General features: G+C 38.9%; 1 protein-coding gene across 2 annotated transcripts; it reads left to right on the top strand.

Annotated features, from left to right (window-relative positions):
- Window positions 1-1028: 1028 nt before the first annotated feature.
- Window positions 1029-13817, top strand: rap1ab (RAP1A, member of RAS oncogene family b). Of its 2 annotated transcripts, none has more exons than XM_066671133.1 (8): window positions 1029-1279; window positions 6707-6795; window positions 8008-8076; window positions 8209-8265; window positions 8766-8906; window positions 11778-11921; window positions 12034-12125; window positions 12708-13817. In XM_066671133.1, exons 2-7 carry the CDS (start codon window positions 6739-6741, stop codon window positions 12121-12123), a joined length of 558 nt encoding a protein of 185 aa, XP_066527230.1. In that variant the 5' UTR covers window positions 1029-1279; window positions 6707-6738; the 3' UTR covers window positions 12124-12125; window positions 12708-13817. The 2 variants fall into 2 exon arrangements, with proteins under 2 accessions (XP_066527230.1, XP_066527229.1); XM_066671132.1 differs by having other exon boundaries at window positions 1030-1279; window positions 12034-12153; window positions 12708-13816.
- Window positions 13818-14349: the final 532 nt, after the last annotated feature.

The raw sequence follows: 14349 nt of genomic DNA, 5'->3' as shown, positions 1-14349 counted from the left end.
ACAAATTGGCTTGCAAATCTGAAAAGTTAGTTTCCAGCTGGAACAAAAGAAAAAAAAATTAGGTTCTTCAGTACTTAAACTGTGATAACATTTGTGAGTATGTGCATCTAAAGAAGCTTCTTAAAGAGCACAGAGCCTCATATACAATGTTATGATGCATTGGAGCTGGACAGGACATTTACAGCATGTTATATAAATTAATTAAAGGAAATATAACAGGAACATGCTGTTTGTTTGTTTTCTAGGGCTGTTTAAGCACAACATGAGGCTCGTTGACTAATTTTCTCAGCTGTTCCCCAGCTCAGCAGGACAGCTACCAACTCAGCAACATTTATACACATGTATCATATATCATTGTTCTGAGCTCACTGTAACAATAATTATGATACATTCCTGTCTCTATCCATTTATCTCTGGCTCTGGCACTGAATTCAGCAACTGAAATGGTGGAACCATGCCCCTGGAGATTATGTATACTTGATTTCCATTAAAACTGACGGAAATGTGGACCAGTTTTCTGGAGAGCAAGTTCCAAGACCCCTGAATGGAGTTTTGTTAGTAGAAAAGTGCTACTAGTGCACTAATGCATTAGTCAAGGCTACATCCAGCAGCCAAGCAGGTGAACCACACCAAAACAAACGTATCCTGGAAGGCCATTTTACAGACAGAATTTCTCAGGCACAAAATGCAGTAACGCTAACGCATATTCCTAAAACAATATGTTATTCATAGTTTTCAGTTAATTTGTAGTATAAAATCGCACAGTGCACATTAAACTAGAAACAATTCTGAGACTTTTATTAACGTATTTTATCCCTCCCGTTTAGAATAAGTCCCGCCTTTTTAGGGTTTTGATTGGCCTTCAGTGGTCCATTACTTGCTCTCTGATTGGATAGTATTTCTTTCTTATCGCTACACTGCTTTACTCTCACCGCAGTCTGCTTAATCAGCCAATCGTAGCACAGGAGGTGAGACGCAGATAGCCAATCATAGGGAAGATAGGTGGTACTTTGCCAAAGCGGGCGGGAGAGGTGAGAGCGCCGCTGTGGGGTGACAGCAGAGCGTACTGTGGAAGAAGGAGGCTCCACTGGAGTTACGAGTGAAATTTATCAGCATTTAACACATTGCTGAGTTTGAACGAAGCTTTGTTTGTATCACACGGAGGTCTCCTTTTGTAACCTACGTGGTATGGTACAGTCCTTCAGAGCGGAGGGGAATTTTCCGGAACTCTAGCCAAAGACGCGAAGTTTTTCCGTTAATTCTGGGCCAGGCGCGAGGGGTATGTAGCTAACGTTAGCTCTGCTAAGCTAAGTGATTAGCAACTAAAGGCGGCAGTCAGTCTTTACAAAACAGTAAGGTTTAACTGTAATTCATATTAATTTAAACTTACCGTCTGCCAATATTAAACCACAATTGTCTTAGACAGTCTACTTTATGCTCTGATTTGCGCTTTGTTCATAGCCAATGTGCTAGCTTTTCTCGAGGTCTCTGAATGAATTTAATTTAAATGGTCCAAATGCGATTTAGGTCATGTTATACAGTACTGATGTAAAACAGTATAGTTTCTAACAAAATATCACTTGCACTGTAGTTGGTCATTTTTCAACAGCAGGGATAAGTGATACACATTTGACAGTAACATATTTACACGCACTTCTCAACAGATATGCTCATTTTTCAGGGTTTACTCTGTTCTTTTATCTTCGTTTTCCATGAGACTTGCTTACATTACATTGCTTTAAAGAACGTTGATGGGAGACTTTTCAATTACCTCAAAACCTGTTTACGGTTTCTGCTTCTCACAGTCAAACTGACCGCAAACCTATTCAATTATATTAAGACACGGGCTCTAAAACTCAGCGGATACATGTGTTAGATGAATAATAATAAATCTGCTTGTATTTCATTTCTCAGTAACAGCTTCTAGACAGGTCCATATAGTTGACGATCTGTAGAGTTGAGCTGTTTTCTCTCAGTGGAAGGATGGCCAGAAACACCTGTGGATTTTTTTTTCTAACAGATCTGAAACAAGAGCTTGACTTCCTATAGCAACGATAACGGCTTGAGACAGTGTTAAGTGTCACATTTTTATCTTTTAATTATTATTTTTTTGAACTCTGTTTTGGTGGCACAGTGGATTTAAATTTAGAGTCGCTGCCCACAGCGTCAGGGTCCAGGGTTTGTTTCGGTTCCCTGTCTGTGAGGAGTTTGGTGCGTTCTGGTGTCTGCATGTGTTTCAGTCACGGTCCAAAAACATAAGTTAGTTGGTGGAGTGGCTGTATTAACTTGTCCACAGGTGTGTTTGAGTGAGTGGATCACTGTGTGATGCTCTGTGATGAACTGGAACCTTGTCCAGTGTGTGTTTCTGTTTTGCACTCAGTGATTGCTATGCCCTGGACCCACCCTGTACCTGAAGAGTGTGAATTTGTTATAGAAAATGAATGAATGAACTCTGGTATTAAAGCTTAAAGATGTGAATTTGTTTTATACTTCACAGCATTTTTGTAACTGCTATTCTTAAGTGCTTTTTTTAAACAGATAAATATACGTAGTTTGGAATAACTACAGACCCAGCACTCATTGAAATGCTTTGAGATGTAGACCTAGATTGAACGTGTTACAAAAATTTAACATTGACTATGTATGTGTGTGTGTGTATATATATAAATATAAATATAAATATATATATATATATATATATATATATATATATATATATATATATATATATATATATATATATATATACATTGATCAATACTTATTCTTTGGAGAAAAAACACACCTATCCTTAGCATAAAATTCTATTCCACTTTAGAGTTTAAAAGCTCCTTTAGTAACGAGAAGGCAGCTTTCCATTCCACTTCCTTCTCTGATTTACTGTTTGTTGAGCCATCACTAGTGACACATATGACCTAAATTAGCTGACCAGACACTGTGGTGTAAGTAAGTTGTCAAACCATATGACATATCTCTGCTTTTCATTTAGCCAAATCTGGTCTTTAGAGGTTTAGAGGAAGTGACAAGACACAGTAATGCTAGGTGGGTTTCCTGTCGCACCGAAGGCTGACTATTCTGGACAGGCCTGGACCTATCTAGTATTTTGCAGGTTGTAATCAGGCAAAGCTGATTATGAACGGAGTCTCCATGCCTCAGTACTTTAAACCAGTAGAGATGTTACTCAAGGGATTTTGCGGCTTGGGTTGTATGTATAATATATGGTAAGCTGTTGCTTGTTTGAACATTGTGTCCCAGTGTCCTAAAAGGGCACTTATTTAATATTTTTTCATAAATCTCTAATTTGCTGCACTTTATTGCTCATTATTCCAAATGTTTGTTGTGTACTAGATAACTGAAGAATTAGAAGGTGGGCTTCATGTGATTTATCAAACATGAGTGACACATTATATAGCCCCCCCCCCCCACCTGCTTTTGACACTTCAAATTGAAAAACGGAAACCTGGCCACAATTCTTGATTTTTGTAGATATGAGCTCTCAGTTAACGTATTGAGCTTGATGGGATAACGATTTGCTGGTTTGGTTATTTCTCATACTGACTCATTGGGACAAAATGGCTGACAAAGGGGAAACTTTTTAGGGGGAGCTCAAAAGTGGCATTTGAATTTCATGATCTTCTTTTTCTTTCATGTAGCTGTTTATTAGGTCACATGTATTCTGCATCTTTTTGGAGTTTTAGTCAGTAAGCCAATTCCTATGGTTAAAAAAAAACATATAACCTAAATTACTTGGTTATATTTTATTTGGACTGTGATTTTTGCTATTGTGGTTTTCTTTTCATGAATAGAATTTTTGTCAGAGAGCTTAGCCTCTATCATACAGCATTTGCTGAATGAAAAGTTGATTAAAAGTCAGCAGGTCCAATAAGGCAGCACATAACAAATAATCATCACTCAGCCTCAGGCATATAACTGATTTGTTTTGGATCTTTTTTTTAGAACTGAAGAGAAGTTGTTTTTAACGTTAGAATGGCAATTTATGAAACACACTGTTAAGTTTTCTGGAGGCTGACATGTCATGTTCCTCGTCCTTCAGTGCTGCTCACAGCATTCTTCACCGGTTGCTCCTCCTGATACTTTATCTGTGACACAAAGCGGCGTCTAATATCTTTGACATAATACTGGGTAAAAACCTGGTGTATTGGCATGAAATTGGGTCTTGAAGAGGAGGCCTTTATTTTGAATAATCATATAATGATCATACATATTTTTGAACCACCAAGCCTGTTTAACTTAAATAATAACATTTTGACTTGTTTACACTATTGACTTGTTTATTTGTTAACGGACAAATGAAGAACCGTTAGGTCATGCACAGGTGGCCTTTGCAGGCATAAAGTCACTGCATATCCTTCTTCCTTTTTGAAACTAAAGTTATTTGAATATGTTCCCCCTAAACAGGAGTCCCCAGTGTAACCCCTGCTTCAGAATACAGTTATTATTTTTCTGGGGCTGTAGTTTTCTTCCAGAAGTTGAACTCAAGCAATGTTAAGGGCTATTTGCTGTCAATGGAGATCACTGATGGTTTTGGCAGTCCTTTAGAATGTGATCAAGTATAAAGACATGTTTCCATGGTTAGGTTTAATTTGCTGAAAACATGAACATGGCACAAGATTGCTCCTAAGATTATTTGAAGATGAAAGCTACAAAAAAAAAGCTTATTTGCTGGAAATCTGAGCTGCCTAAATTCTTAACTTCACCAGTTTAGCACACTCATCTTCATTTGGTTTCTGAGCCTCTTGTTGAATGCTATTAGCTGGCTCATATGAAGCTGTTGCAACTGATTACTGAGAATTTCAGTGGGGCAGATGTGTTGCAGATACTTCTGGCTGTGGTTTTAAAGTCCCTAAAGGGATTTTTCATCCCATGAATTGATGGAGAATAGCTAGCCTCTCCCTACTCTCCACCCTTAGATGGAAAAAGTATGTCTCAGGGTTGTTCAGAATTAGGCTAGATAGTGATAGAAGAAGGAAAAGCTGTGAGTTTAACACAAAAGAATAGTGTCGGAGTGGGACATTGTGAAATCTGCTGTTTTAAAATTTCACATATTGGAAAGTCCATGTGGGTGTAGTGTTTTGCTGTAAGACCTTTGGTTTTGGTTGAAAAGATACAGGTGGTCAGCGCATTTACACATTTTCTTAATGGTGGGTTTGTTACACATGGCATTTAGATAAACTATGTAATTTCTAATGCATAGACTTAACCACCTGTCTTGCAATGCTGTGGTACCCAGTCCAGTGTGTTTAGTTACATTGTTCCCAGTGATTCTGTTTAGACTGTTGTTAGGTAATTTGGGCTGGATCTTAAATCCGAGCCTCTGTTTCCTCTAGGTGGCAAGCTCACAGTCCCTCCTCCTCCTGTAACACACTTTGTAAATGTTGTTGTGATCTGACTGCTGGTGATTGTAGCGGACACACTTCTTTCTGACTGTTCTGCACAAATGCACATTCCTGCGAGTGGGATTCAGAGCTGGACCGTGAGGGGATGTGATTAGAGTCACCAACCGTCCCGTATTTGGACAAGTGCTGTGCCACAGTTTTATCCCCTATCTTTGAGGTGTGAGTGTTCAGACCTTCCTCAGCCGGAGTTGGGAAAGATACTCCACGACTCCTCAACAGAGTGCACTTCTCGTTGGTCGTCACTTTTATTATGCCAATCAGCAGCCAGAGTTAGCTGTCCATCATTTAGTGCTGCTGCCAATGGAGTCACAGTTCCGCCTACAGGGGTTTGTTTTGAGGTGGCGCTGGGATAGGTTACCAAACTATTTTTTTGCATTTAAGCTTCAAGCTCATTTAAGTTTGCACTAATTTGTGGGAGGATGAAGAAACGTTATTGTGGCTTTTAATAATGGTCTTCTGACCATTCCTAGGTTTAGGCTTTTTTTCTATAGGTAACAGGTCCTTCAGCGTTGCTGCCCCACACTCTTACTTCTCAGAATACTTTTGCTTTCTCATATTATAAAGTGTATTTGGGTATGTGCAAGGTGTGATTATATATGTTCTGCCATTCTGCTGTAACGGTGTAGACCCCAGCTCAAAGCGTGCATTAAGTTACCTGTTTTAATTATCATCTACAATTCGTATGTCTCTTACCACTAATAATTTCAGACTGTTTCTTCTCTATCTCCTTTAATATCTATCAACATTCAGTGCGTTGTGTAGAGAGCAGCATACAGTGATATAGGGTGATGTCATAGGGAACCAGAGGTGCAACAGGCCTCAGTTCCAACTCCAGCTGCATCGCCCCTGACCACACACCTCCATCCAAAGCCACAGCTGCTTTGTGTTTTTAAGGTCATGGTCCTGCTCTCCCCCACCCCTGGGCTCCGCGCCAGGATGATCCCATTGTTGTAAGGCTGGCTGACTGCCTTTCCCCAACACACATACAGTACTCTTCAGTTGTCAGAGCTTTTTTTTCCAAGTCTTTTTTTATTTCATTTTTCAGTCAAAAATAATGCTATTAATTTTTCTGAAGTTAATTCTGTGCCACGATTCACATAGAAGTGATGTGAGGAGATCAAGCTGTTACTGAGAGAAGGAAATGGGCAAAACATGAAAATCAGAAACAGTTGTTGTCAGAAATGTATTAAATTTGTTGTCTGAAAAGAATGAAAATTGTGATGTAGGCAAAAGTGGATGAACGCTATGTAAATATTTACTGATTGTCTTTTTTTGTGTCTCATTTTTAGTTTGCTGAGCTATTTTGAGTAGTGACCCTGCCATGCGTGAATACAAGCTTGTGGTGTTGGGCTCTGGAGGTGTGGGCAAGTCTGCACTGGTGAGTGCTCTGTCTAGAACTAATCAGTTTGTATAATGTCATACAACTTTGAAAATCAAGTTTATTTTACAGGACACAGTGGTTTTGTTTTATCCTGAACTCCAGTATATTTTATTAAAAATTCTTGAGTGCTGTCAAATTTAATTTGTCCATTTTTGATTCTTTATTGTGTGAATATTAAATTAATTGCACATTTATATATTTATTTATTTATTTTCCCATTTCATTGCTTTTAGTTTTAATACAGATCTCATTTTCTGTTCGACTGATAAGTCATTCAGTAAATTAGGGTCTAAAGTTTGTGAAGGAAAAAAGAGACATGATTTCTCATCTTAATTGGTAATGTGACAGCTGAAGTCATGTTGTCAGCAGGAATTTTGAAGCTAATAGAAGCATCTTAACTGTTCAGATCTAAAATTCCTCAATAGTAAATGGATGCTGCAAAGGGAAAAAAAACAGATAATAAACTGAAAAAAGGTAATAAAACCAAAAACTCTTTTTTCCCTGGACCATAAGCAGGAGGTTTTTGACAACAAGTCCGTCTCTCAGCTTTATCTCACCAAGCATGCTTTTCATTTACTGAAGGCAGAAAGAAGGAAATGAAAATGGCAGCTTTCTGTGCCTGGTAAACATCAGAAGGGAGAATATCAACACACATTAGTTGTTTGTGCTTCACAGCTTCCTGGCTGTCAAGAAGTACAAAGGGATTGTAACCAACTACTAAACATGATAGTTTTATTTTCAGATTATGCTAATTTGTTCAATTGCGTATGGTCCTCTCAATTGAAGAGATTATGTATAAAAAACTTTCTGTATGGTTCACACAATATAAATACCCCTGGGGTAAATCTAACATTCTGTACCACAATGTTGTGTGCAGGAATACAGTTACCTATAAGCATTCATTCTCAGTGAATCAAGAATAGCATCTTACCATTGCAAAATAATGATGCACACTTTTCATTTTCCTACTACAATATCTTACAGTGATAAACAACCTAATGCAAGTACACACATGCATTTTTTTAACACCTTTAATTTAGATGTTTACCTTGTTCCAGTGGTTTCTATGTAGTTTTATCTTATTTACAAGATTTCTGAACAAAGTAATCTGTATGTTTCTCAGTTACTCCTGTAATCGATAGTGACAGCCCTAGTGATATTAAACATTCTGTGTTAGGTTACTGTTAAATCTGGTTGTTTGTCTCACAGACCGTACAGTTTGTCCAAGGAATCTTTGTGGAGAAGTATGACCCCACAATAGAAGACTCTTACAGAAAGGTAAAAATTTCCTCTGTTCTTCTTATTTTACATCTCATATCTCCACCCACGTGATTGGGTTTAGTTTGTCCTTACCTAACCTATCTGCCACTTCCTGGGTTTTATTTTTTCTTTCTTTTTTTTTTTCTTCAGCAAGTAGAAGTGGATGGGCAGCAATGTATGCTGGAAATCCTGGACACAGCAGGAACAGTAAGTGGCGTTAAACTCCCTGCAGCATGCTTTCACTGAGCAAACAGCTGTATTACACTATGCTACAGCTGAACAAAGGAATCAATAACATTACATTGCCTGTTTTTATATAGGTCTACAGGCATTTGTCAGTGGTTTTTAGCTTGAAAGCAGATCTAAAATATAAAGAACTAAATAGCATGGCTCTTTATGACTTAGTTACACGGTGGTTGGCTGTGTGGAAGGTTACTATCCTTTAATTACAAACCAGAAAGGTAATGTGTGCCTGTTGATAACCTCTGATTCTGTGCTACTGTGACCGTGCTTAACACCAGGCTCCTCCAGTAGAACTGACCTTGGCTAATGTTAGTCAGTTGGACGGAATTATATTTGACATGGACTGAAAAAACAAGCAGATGTTAGAACACCCTTATTACATTTAAAGGTGTTTTTAATAAGCACTTTTAAAGAGTACAGGAGGGAAAAGCCACTAATTGGTCATTTTTCTTTCCCTGAAACAGGAGCAGTTCACAGCGATGAGAGACCTGTACATGAAGAATGGGCAGGGGTTTGCTCTTGTATATTCCATCACAGCACAGTCCACATTTAATGACCTGCAAGATCTACGAGAACAGATTCTACGAGTAAAAGACACAGAAGATGTAAGTATGTTAGAGAAACTGATGCAGGAAATACTAGAGCAGTGTAATAGAAATGTGGATCCTTGAAACTGAGTTGAAATAAGTTCTTTAGGTGATGATTTAGACAAAGCCTTTCGTCACACTTTGGTACAGTTAAAACATTTTTGAGGTGGAAGATTCCTGCCATGCTATAGCTTAATACGTGCCCAGCCCAATGCCTGGAGCAAGCCTAAACCCTTCCACTCGTCCCTGGGCTGTGCCACTCAGAGGATGCCCTTTTTTGGACATGTGTGGAGGGAATGCACTGAGCCCAGGATAAAGCCCCCAGCCCAGGGGAGTGTGGCCTGGAGCAGTTAGAAGCGTTGGAATTTGTTATGATTGGCCTTTTCACTGCCTGCTGCACTTCCTCTTTCCTCATGCTAGCTCTGTGGCTTGATCAGAATTTAGAGCTCTATTATATCCTATATCCAGCCAAGATCCCATTTGAAGAATGAGATGGAAAAATAGAAGATTTAGATTTATTTCATCCTGGAAGCGCAGAGGAAAGTAGAGGTGGGCAGTCTGATGTTATTGCGATTAAATTAAAAATGTAGTAAGTGCTTGGTCAGTACCATATCATAAGCAAAGTCACACAGTGTCACTGATGCAAAGGGCATCCTTTAGAAAGAATCAACGTCCTTTTGACTGCTGAAGACACCTCTCTATGGAGAATGGTTAGCTGGCTGAATATGTGAATGATTTATAAGCAACTTTACAGCCCGTGTATAGCAACTGCATAAAACTCTAGTAGCAAGAAGCTGATTGAATATTCTCCATTTGAAACATTGATTTGCAAAGAAATCTTTGGACATTATTTTAAATAATTCGACTTTTGCTGCTGAATGATGTCTCTTTTGAGCTTATCAATGTTATATATACACAGTATTTATTTGTGTAAATAGTTTTTAACTATCGCAGTGTTATATTTCTGCTGTGTTGCCTTCCCTTACTTGCCAGGGATACATAGGTTGTGCAAAAGTAAATATTGTTTCTTCTGGGAGGCTCATTTACATTAAGATTTATGCACCTATGACACACAATCAATAACTTACTGACAGCAAATTATGGCTTCAAGGTGGAGCTATGTAAACATAGCCGACATTCTCTCCATGCTTGCATTTTTCTCAACACCAGGCCCAAATGTTTGGTACTGAATCAGGGCATTCCACCTTGTCTGCTCTATAGAGCCACAGTGCTCTAATGTTTGTTGTAGCTCTGTCGACCTCTGGGGAACTGTACTAGGCCTAGGCCTGTTTGGATTTTAAACATACTCCACACGGCCAGTGAAAACACAGTTGACACCCCATTGCTGGGCCCATGGTTCAACGGCTATGGGGGTGGTGGAAGGTAAAGACAGAGAGAAGGAAAAGGCTGTAGAGAGAGAAGAAAATATTTTAGCATCCTGTAGTTTTTCTGGAGGCTGTGGTAGAACATTTACTGACTGTAGAAGATGCTTCTACTGATTTTAAAATAGGTGGTGTTTCTTAAAAGCCATAAAATACCTGTAATTTAGATTAAGTTAGCTTAATACGTAACCCCTTAAAACCAATTTATTTATTTTTTTAATAGGTGTGCCCTAATCAGTATGATTTGTTTATATATTGCTACAGTCCAGTAAAACTTGTTTAATATGAGAATGTTTATGTTTAAGCTTGAAATGTTTTAGATTGATGTGTCATCCCTGCACACATGCTGAGATGGTTGTAGCGACTGCATGGAAATCAAAGCTAGGACGCAGACAGGAAGTAGATTTTTATCCTGCATGGGCGGGGCTGAAAATGTTTCCTTCTCCCCCTCTGTCCCCAAACATTGTTCATACAGTTTACAAACAGCGTTTGCCGTTTTAACTTTACAACCAAAGCTTGGCACACTGCTCAGATGTTTTCTGTAACAAGACAATCAATTTGTTATAATCAATAAGATTTGTTATAAACCTAATGCGCAATCTCTTCTCATACTTGTCATTGTTGACATACATTTAGTTCTCTATTGTATTGTTATATTTTTTATTATTATTTATTATAGAGGCCTCATCTCATCACCTCATATTACCCTAACGTGTAACCTAACGTCTAACTGGTGTTTTGGATCATCAGCTGCCTAGCTGCTTATCCACCTCCAAACTTAAGCAGGCCATGAGCATTGACCACACAGTATTGATCTGTGTTTACAGGTCGTACAGAATCTGAACATGTTCCAATACACAAACCTAACAGATCACCGGGGCGCTCAGCAGCTGAAATAATGTTAAAAATAAGTACAAAGGGACACGTAATGATTTTATATATATATATATATATGGGCGGCACGGTGGTGCAGCAGGTAGTGTCGCAGTCACACAGCTCCAGGGGCCTGGAGGTTGTGGGTTCGATTCCCGCTCCGGGTGACTGTCTGTGAGGAGTTGGTGTGTTCTCCCCGTGTCCGCGTGGGTTTCCTCCGGGTGCTCCGGTTTCCTCCCACAGTCCAAAAACACACGTTGCAGGTGGATTGGCGACTCAAATGTGTCCGTAGGTGTGAGTGTGTGTGTGTGTGTGTGTTTGTTGCCCTGTGAAGGACTGGCGCCCCCTCCAGGGTGTATTCCCGCCTTGCGCCCAATAATTCCAGGTAGGCTCTGGACCCCCGCGACCCTAGAATTGGATAAGCAGCTACAGATAATGGATGGAGATATATATATATATATATACACACACACTTTTTTTTTTTTTTGTATATTGCTATCAAACCCAACATTGACAAAGGTTGTTTGAAAGTCTGTTACTGCAATGTATGCTTGCTTATTTGTTTAAGTAACACCAACAGCCCTACAAGAGTAATGCCTAATGTTCTCTATCCCTCTCTCCTTCTTTGTCAAAGGTGCCGATGATCCTGGTTGGTAATAAGTGTGATCTGGAGGATGAACGAGTGGTGGGGAAGGAACAGGGGCAGAATCTGGCCCGGCAGTGGAACCAGTGTGCCTTTTTAGAATCTTCTGCCAAATCAAAGATCAATGTTCTTGATGTAAGCACACGCTACTAGTTTCTCAGCATCACTAGCATCTACCTGCTTTCCATTTTCTTTGCATAGACCTGTGGTGTTCCTTGACAGCTTGGGTATTTTTCTTTTCCTACAGATTTTTTATGACTTGGTCAGACAGATAAATAGAAAAACACCAGTGGAAAAGAAGAAAGCCAAAAAGAAATCCAACTGTGTGCTCCTGTAGAGGTCTGTACTGACAACAACTCTAAGCTAGGTACATTTACTTGTGTCATTCTTAAATTCAAGTTCTGCTGACTTAGCGCAATGTCCTCATTATGTCAAAATCCCCTTTGTACCAATGAGTCAGGCTTTGTTAGAATTTCTTTTTCATATTACACAAGCACGCATACGTCAAATTCCAGTATACTGATGCTGTGTGCAATCTGATGATATTCTGTCAGAGGAGGAGAAGGTTAACTGGGTGAAATAAGAATGGGATTGCTTGGTCTTAGGTGTAAAAGCCAGTCTTTTATGGCTTTTTACACGTGACATTCCACTTGCATAGTTTAGATTCCACCTATTTTAAAATAATCTCCATGTATTGTACAAACGTCATAGTGACCAAGCATATTGTCCACAAGGGGGCAGCAGTTGCACATTCTAGCTAAAACGATTCTGGTCACCAGTTTTAATTTTACAACTCTTCAAATTTACTGAGATGGTACATTCACTTGTAAATTTGTTGTTCTTTTTTCCTGTTTTAGTTTATTTATTTATTTTATTATTAATTGTGATCCTTTTTTTCCCCCCCCTTTGTCCACTTTGCAGAATGCTGTAATGAAAAAACTGTTGCCCCATTTTGGAACGTGCTAGCATTGCCATCCTCAGTGAGCAAAGCTATGGACCAGCTGACCGACAAACCTGAAGAACAGGATACACAAAGAGGGAACACGAGGAGTCATCTCTCTTTGATTCCAGAAAATCTGAGGAGAAACCTTCATTTAGCACAGTTTGAGTAGAACTCATTTTCAGTAATCCTCAGGAACATTAAGTCAAGTCTCTTCCATTAAACAAACGAGAAACGCTCAGCATTTCATTCAGAGAACCGAGACCGTTTCAGACCTGGGAAACCTTTAAATCACAAACGTACATCAAGTTCAATACCGTTCAAAATCAATACAAGGAATACATACGAGGACAATGTCTGAAATCAAGAAGGAGCAAGGTGATACAGGACTGTCACAAGCCAGTTCTTTGGTCCTATAACATTTAATAGTCTACCGAATCTCACAAAAGGTTGGATTCTTTCTCATAATTCCAGCTGAACTCAATTTCGCAGTGGCATCGTACCTTGTCCACGACAGGTGGAAGAAAGGAATCAAAGAAGACTTAGCAGTATTTTTTATTTCCAGCGCAGCTCGTCTGAAGACATGGAAAAATGACTAAATTTATATGATTATAGGCATCCTAATGGCAACCAGCATGACCACATCTTGTGATTTAAATGTCGATGTTGTAAATGAAAGCAAGTGAAAGTGTTGCCTCTTCAAGTTTTTGCTCCTTTCTTGACATCAGTTATGTAAATGTTTATATACTGAGCTGGCATTAACTGTATATAAATGCTGTTCTCCCATTTACAAACATGGACGTTTTCATCCGGATATTGACCCCTAACCTGTGACTATTTTGTATTTAGTCACTTGGCTTTCTTAGCTCCATAGCATACTCTAATTCTAATATTAGTATTTTTTTTTTTTTTTGGACATGCACAACTATGGGCCTTTTGTAGTGTTAAAATTGGGTACATGCTGACTGATTTTTTTAGGTCTCTGAGGCTTAAATATATTGTACTAAATCTCCTCTATTTCTTCTCATGCGTTTCTGTCAAAGGATGTTCTGGCTTTTATGGTTGATTAAATTTTAGTACGTTTTCATTATATTTGAGGGTTTGTGTTAACTTTCTCTCAAACTTGAATCTGCTTTGCCTTGGCATTTTGAGGATCAATCACATTTAATCAGTCTACCGTCGTAGCTGGAGAACTTTTAGAGCAGTTTGTTCTATCATCACAGCGGTAGCAGACGATAGAATCAGGATGTTTATATTACAGCAACATAAAGGGCTAGTGGCACTCAAGTGACTGGCATCACTTTTCTGTAGATGTAGCAGCTTCTTGGCTACCTTTTACAGACTTGTCATAGCACTAGTAAAACTTAATAGTAAAGTATTAAATAGAAATGTTCCCAATTAAACCGTTCGAGTCACATTTTAGCTCCATGACATGCCTATCTCTGGTTTAATACTTTGAGAGATGCAGTATGTCTTCCACCAGTGAGCACTAGATGGCAATGTCTGATTAGCTCTTTGATTGAGACTTGTAGATGGTAACATCTGTGGGTCTATGATATGCATAGAGTCTAAAAGCTAATGTTATGATACGATGCAACATCTGATTTACAGGATATGGTTAAA

This window comes from Hoplias malabaricus, chromosome 5, assembly GCF_029633855.1.
Source record: "Hoplias malabaricus isolate fHopMal1 chromosome 5, fHopMal1.hap1, whole genome shotgun sequence".
NCBI lineage: Eukaryota > Metazoa > Chordata > Actinopteri > Characiformes > Erythrinidae > Hoplias > Hoplias malabaricus.
Note: the sequence above shows the minus strand (reverse complement) of the source record. Positions and strands in the feature narration are given on the sequence as shown.